At 45.8% G+C, this 7,021-nt stretch overlaps 1 protein-coding gene across 1 annotated transcript; it reads left to right on the plus strand.

Annotated features, from left to right (window-relative positions):
- Positions 1–77: 77 nt before the first annotated feature.
- On the plus strand, positions 78–6,277 carry LOC117845495 (basic helix-loop-helix protein A). The gene is made up of 8 exons (XM_072291779.1): positions 78–1,645; positions 2,764–2,860; positions 3,471–3,485; positions 3,721–3,780; positions 4,017–4,524; positions 5,081–5,556; positions 5,657–6,061; positions 6,197–6,277. The coding sequence occupies exons 1-8, from the start codon at positions 1,191–1,193 to the stop codon at positions 6,275–6,277; spliced, it is 2,097 nt and encodes a 698-aa protein (XP_072147880.1). The 5' UTR covers positions 78–1,190.
- Positions 6,278–7,021: the final 744 nt, after the last annotated feature.

Here is a 7,021-nt window from a genome sequence, read left to right on the forward strand (position 1 = left end):
TTCATCCTGGCAGGTAAGGTAATAATGGTTGTTGAGGTGCATGTCATCACACATCACTGTTAGTCTTTTACCTTGCTGTAGAATCTGCATCCAACAAGAAGATGGATCCAAGTGAAAACTGGTGTGATTTCCCAACCACCACCCAGTAGGTTTCTTTTTCTTCGGTGGAGTTATTAGAGATGCATGGTACGTCTTTCAGTTTGTACACAAGGTTGGGGCTCAGAAGTTACCAATTGCCTGGCTGACAGAAATGGAATGCTGTGGGATCTGCCAAGGGCTAGAATCTAGTGGTGCATCCCTGACACCCCCCTTTTATCCCAGCATGGAAGGTTGAGGAGGGAAGCAGGTCCTGGGTCCTTTTTACTCCTTTGTGCAGCCCCAGAATTAGGGCCTTTTATTTTGTTACTCCTCCCAGGACCAGCTGTGGTATACACATCAGTCCCTTTCCTCTCTGCAGACTGCAGTGGTAGATCATCATTGTGCTTATTTTCCTTGCAAGACCCTTTTTAATTTGCAATGCACTAGTTCAGTGAAAAAAGAAATGTAAGAACATGCATGCCAAAGGTGTTTCAGCAAGTATAAAAAATTAGGCTGATGCCATCACCAAGCCATGATTACTTGATTAGGTAGAATTAACACTATAAAAAAAATGAAATCCAACCTAGGAAGAACTAGGTGGTTTTTCACTAAGAAGAGGTACAATTAACACTATTGCAAAGAGAGAAACATCACTGGCAGGACTTAAATTTGGATGACAGGAGAAGGATTGAAGATGCTTGTGCCTTGCCTCTGTCGCCTGCACCTCCTCCCATTCTTCTCTGTCCACAGGAAAAGGAGCGGAGGAGAAAAAGAATGGTAGCAATAGCAAAGATGAAGGAAGGAACAGAGGGCAGAATGGTCATTTGGAAAGGCGCTGCGCATTGAATAGCGTACCGGCCAACATTTCTAACGGCCGGGCCGGCCGGGCATGCACCGATCCTTTAGACTCAGCTGGGCTGCACGCACCAAATCCTCCTCCTCGTTGCCGCACGTGCCTTCGCGATCAGGTACATGAGCTCCGCCGAGCCGTCTGGTGTCCAGCCACCAGTCAAACCCCTCTCTCTAGATAGTTGTCTCTCCTCCGAGTCTCAGCAGCGCACAGTAGCAGCTAAGCGGGTGGGTAGCTGCACCTGGCTGCACGGGCGCACGCCATGGCGGCGGCGGCGGCGGAGGGCGGTGAGGCCGTGGCGGTGCAGAAGGTGCTGCAGGCGGTGGCGGAGGGCACGGGGTGGACGTACGCCGCCCTCTGGCGCCTGTGCACGCGCCAGGGGGCGCTGGTGTGGGCGGAGGGGCACTACAACGGCGCCATCAAGACGCGCAAGACCACCGTGGCGCCGGGCGGCGGTGGCGAGGAGGAGGAAGAGGAGGAGGGGACGGCGGCGCGGCGGCGGCGCAGCCGGCAGCTGCGGGAGCTCTACGACTCGCTGGCGGCGGGGGCGGAGGCCGACGGTGGAGGAGGAGGAGGAGGTGGCGGAAGCGGCAGCGGCAGGGAGGACGGCGCCGTCGTGGCTCGCCGGTCGAGCGCCGCGCTGGCGCCGGAGGACCTCTCGGAGACGGAGTGGTTCTACCTCATGTGCGGCTCCTACTGCTTCCCTCCGGGCCTCGGGTAATGCATCATGTATTATTTCCATTTTGCATGCTTATTATACTTTGCACGTACGTCTGTAGACGAACTCTTATAATCAGAAATCAGTCGCACACTACTGGCTATATTATGCATAAAATGGTCAATCTGTAAGTATCTGGGATAATTCAAATTTGCAAACCCGTAATAATTCATTGGACCAGAGGTTCAATAGACCAGATTAAATCAACACACATTACCCACACCCTCCCCTGTAAAACATGATCCTTGTCAGGGTTTTACAAGATCATGTGACTTGCACATAATTTACCTTTGCGAATCCGTAAGTTAGTTAGGTCATACAAGATAAGGCATGCTACGTGACTGCATGCCGCCTTCGCTCCTTTGGGCTGCCTAGATTTGCATGTAGTACCTGCTGCATGCCAAGAGCAAGAACGAAGATTGCATGGAAGATTGCAGTAATATAAGATTCCAAAGGTTAGCAATTTAAAGTCATCCGTTCTCACTGCTTGAAGAAATACCAATTCCAGACAGTTTAGGTGAAAAACTAAAATTTTGAATTCGAATCGAGGACCTGCTGGTATTTGGCATTCTGGCCAAGGACCAGTTAGCTAGTCGATCACCATTATTCAAAGCCAAATTCCTGTTCAAATTGGACTACTGAGATCGCCCCAAAAACTCCGAGACAACTGCGACAAGAAAGGCAGTATTTTCCTTGTTCCTAGTACAGCCGTCAAGTAATTGATATATAGAATATCTTGCTTAGTGGTAATAGTGGAGGGATGCCAAAAGAAAAGGGCTATATAGGCACAAAACGCTCTGAAGATAAGAACAAACAGATGCTTCCAAACTTATATAGAGAAAACAAATTCTCAGAATGTAACAATGCAAGTGTAGTTCTTTTCCCCACCTATGGTTCAAGGTTGCAATTTTTTTGTTTTGACCCTAACAAACTATTATAACTCTTTCCTTTGTCATTATTTTCAGAATAGCTGATGCAACATGCATCAGTAAAGTATTAAATGACAAGTACAAACAGTTCACGTTACAAAGAGAGAATGTTCTTTATTGGTCACTGCTGCAACAAGAAGGGCTTTCATGTGTGAGTCCTATACATGTGCACTGCTTTCACTTTTCAGGTTGCCTGGGGAGGCATTTGCAAGGAGAGGTCATGTGTGGCTCTGTGGGGCAAACAAAGTTAACAGCAAAGTGTTTTCAAGGGCAATCCTTGCCAGGGTACATGCTGTCACTTCTTTTTCTTTTTTCTTAATTGTTGGCAATCCCTCCTGTCATAGGTACTCGATGCTTTAACCAAGATCAGATCAAACATTACAAGACTGTCATTCCTTTAGTTTCCAAAATGTTCAGCGTGTAGAGTTGTCCTGAAAACTACTTTCATAATCTTACACATTTATTAGATACCATAACTATATTGTAAACAGTGGTCAAATTTGCACTGGAAGACAGTGAAAAAATAACAATTTCAAAACTGTAGCTATAGTTTTGACTAGAGTGAGTAGTTTGCAGTGCGCGGGGAAATTGAGGAACTTTAGAGTGCTTGAGGAAAAAAAGGAGCTAAATTTGTACATAAAAACTCTTAATACGTAGCAGGAATCACAGAGACTAACCATGCATAAAGAAGCATGATAAAAAGATAAGGCTTATGATAAGAGAGTTGAAATTCTGAAAACCATTACTTTCCTTTCACGATATGAGCACGACAACCTCAAACGAATATAGATAAAAAAAATATTTTCCTTTGCCTGACCGTAGAGAAGAAGCTAACTTTCCTTATTGTTACCCTTTTCATGTGGAGATAACAAATATTTGTGGCAACATATGGCAGAGTGCAGGTATCCAGGTATTCAAATTTGGCTCTGAAACTACTTGATGTATGATCCGTATCAGTGCTTTGCCACTTAGATAAATCACTTATACATTTTTATCCCAACACTTCAGCAAAGTAAAATCCTTAGAAGTGAACTTATTCCTTTTCAAATGAGATTATTCAACATTCAGTATTTGCATGATTTCCACTAAATACTGAATCCCAGTCATGAACTAATGCTCATGCATTGACTTCAATGTTAATGCAGACAGTCGCATGCATTCCAGTTAATGAGGATGGTGTCCTGGAAATTGGAACTACAGAGAAGGTGAGTTCATGTTTTAATTAATCTGACAATAGAATCCTCTATCGGTGAAATGGTACTTAGTTATGCACTGTAGAAATGGTGACTGTTTAACTGTTAATGTTCTGCAAAGTGATCGATAATTGCATAAATTCAACTAAATATTTTTCAGTCATGAAAGTAATCAGCCAAACATTATATGTGTAGGTTGGAAAAACAGTACGATCTAACAATGAAAAATCTATATGAATATATTTCAGGTAGATGAAGACATTGGTTTAATTGAGTATGCTAGGAGCATCTTCATGGATCAACATGGCATTCCCATAATGCCTACCCTCTCAGGGCATTCAACTTCCACCCCATCCACACACATCAATCATCAGCCATCCCAAATAAAAATAGAAAAATACATTGGCGGCAGAAATGTACGGCCTAATAATCTCAATCCAGAAGAGGAGCACATTGAAACGGAAGATGACAACCACATGATTGATTCAGAAACCAATACTGAAAATGATTCATGCCGGCATCTGCCGCTGGGCAATGTGGGCAATGGTCAGGCAGGGCCCAATGCACGGAGCAGTGATGAACCGATGCAGATTGAGACGTCGGAAAGCTTAAGGGATGGTTGCACAAACCACGTGGATGAAGAGATCCCAATGCTCATGGTTTGCCAGAACGGTGATCATCCAGAACAGGATGAATTAGGTTCATGGCATTTTCTCTATGAAGACCTAATGAACAATAAATGCCTACAATCCTCAGGTAATTTGGAGTTATGTACATATATATTAGGACGAATCTCAAAGTAAATTTCTCCTCATTTTCTTATGACCCTCACGGGGCAGCCTTCTTTAATTTTCGCAATTGACACGTCTTTTGTCTCGAGTAATATAATACTACATTGGTGGAGAATTTTTTTAATAAAAATGATGTGGTTAAACCTGATGGTTTACGACAAGAAAAAACACTGTCAACAAAACTTAAGAGACAAAGAAATTTGAAAAATTATCTGTTAAGTGAAAATAAGTTACAGGTTTGGGGATGTCGGTAATTTTTATGGTCATGGAGATTTTTGTCTCCTATCTTTTCATTAAGAAAACACTGACCGTAACGATAAAAATATAAAAAAGTCTACAGGTCCACAAGCTATCCCGTTTGAAATATTAGTAGTATTTTAAAACAGTTTTCTTAATAAAAAACTTAAAATATTAATCCTGATGTATTATACGGTAAAACATAAACAAAAATACACAAACTATCACAGACATCTTCAGTTTCATGCTTCAACTTATTCATGTCCATTTCTTGTTCATGCCAGCGGCACAAGACCCAGCAGTACTAGCCGAAAACGCGCACTACATCGAAGCAGTCCTGACAATCTTACGGCACAACGCGTGCCGGCAAGCGCAAGCAGCGGCCTCGAACACCAGAACCTACGACCTGGCGATATCCAAGAACTCACCATTCTCAAGATGGAACCCTAATAAAGGAACCAGCGATCTTCAGAGGATGCTGATCTCTGAAGGCACCCCACAGAGAATGCTCAAGAGCATCCTGTTCACCAGTGCCCCTACTAGATGCAGCAGTCACCAAAGGCACAGAGGAGAGGCCACCCAGTCACCGGAGGAGCCCGCCGGCAGGGACGACGGCGACGGCACCGGCCGGTCACGGAGAGGACAAGGACAGGCCCAGGCTGAGCTGAGTGCCAGCCATGTTCTCAAGGAGCGGCAGAGGAGGGAGAAGCTCAATGAGAGGTTCATTATCCTCCGGTCGCTTGTGCCGTTCGTGACGAAGGTGCGTATATCTGAAAAATGATCAGCAACTTTGTTTATAGCCGTGTTACAGGCTTACAGTTACAGAAAGAAACTTTTTTTTTTTGGTTTTCTGTTGGCAGATGGACAGGGCGTCGATCCTGGGCGACACGATCGAGTACGTGAAACAGCTGCGGCGACGCATCCAGGACCTGGAGTCATCACGAGCCTCGAAGGAGAAGAGAGCTCAGAGCACGAGCTCGGCGACAATGGCGGAGGCGTGGAGTAAGGTGAGAGCCGTGGAAGCGAGCAGCAGCTGCAGCACCAGCGGCGGCGGCGGCGGCGCGGGCAGGCCGGCGTCGGTGGCGAGCACGGAGGTGCAGGTGTCCATCATCGAGAGCGACGCGCTGGTGGAGCTCCGGTGCCCGCGCAGGGACGGGCTCCTGCTCCGGGTCATGCAGGCGCTGCACCGGGAGCTCGGGCTGGAGGTCACCTCCGTCCAGGCCTCGTCGGCCGGCGACGTCCTGCTCGTGGAGCTGCGCGCAAAGGTCATTACAGCATAACAACATCATGGGACATGAAACCTTAATTTCGTTCATGGCACCGATGTGCGTTTTGTTCATTGCAATAGTGTCTGGGACTCTGGAGTCTGGAGTGTTGATCTCTAGCGTTGTCTGGTGCAGGTGAAGGAGGTGCATGGGGGGAGGAGCACCATCAACGAAGTGAAGAGAACGATCCATCTAATCATCTCATCGTCAGGCTAATGTGTAACAAATATCCATGACAGTTGTGTAATAAATAGTAGAAATTACAGATGACCATGTCCAAGGCACACTCTTTTCTTGGATCTTTTTCACTAGGTTTCTTGATGGAGTTCTCAATAACTTGAAAATCCATCCGGGATAAACCAATCGAGACAAAAGAGTCATCTGTCCCACACGCGCACGTCACAAGTCACACGATTTTTCACGCGAAATATGCGCGTGCGCGCTGCGTGGGATTCGAACCCACAACCTCCAGTCTCGCGCGTAGCTTCCTTGCCATCCCACCTACATAACACATCTGACTATATAGGAGATACAATCCTTTTATATTAACTCGTGGGGACCCTTTTATCTGTTTCCAACCGGGATGTCTTTTATCCCGGTTGGTGTTTCCAACCGGGATAAAAGGGTTCGAGGGATTTAGCCTTCTTTTAGCCACCCCGTTGGGACCCTTTTATCCCGGTTTGAAACACCAACCGGGATAAAAGAGGTCTTTTATCCCGGTTGGTGTTTCAAACCGGGATAAAAGGCGGTTGGTGTTACCAACCGGGATAAAATGGGGGGATCTTTTATCCCGTTGGTGTTTCAAACCGGGATAAAAGGTCTCTCAAGATCTTTTTTTTTGCAACCGGGATAAAAGGTGGGATAAAAGGGGACGCATGGAAGGTGAATTCTCTACTTAGTGTATATGTGCCTAAAGAAGGAACGTTAGGATTTTGGAAATTGATTCCAACAAGGTCGGTT

Source organism: Setaria viridis, chromosome 2 (assembly GCF_005286985.2).
Source record: "Setaria viridis chromosome 2, Setaria_viridis_v4.0, whole genome shotgun sequence".
Taxonomy (NCBI): Eukaryota; Viridiplantae; Streptophyta; class Magnoliopsida; order Poales; family Poaceae; genus Setaria; species Setaria viridis.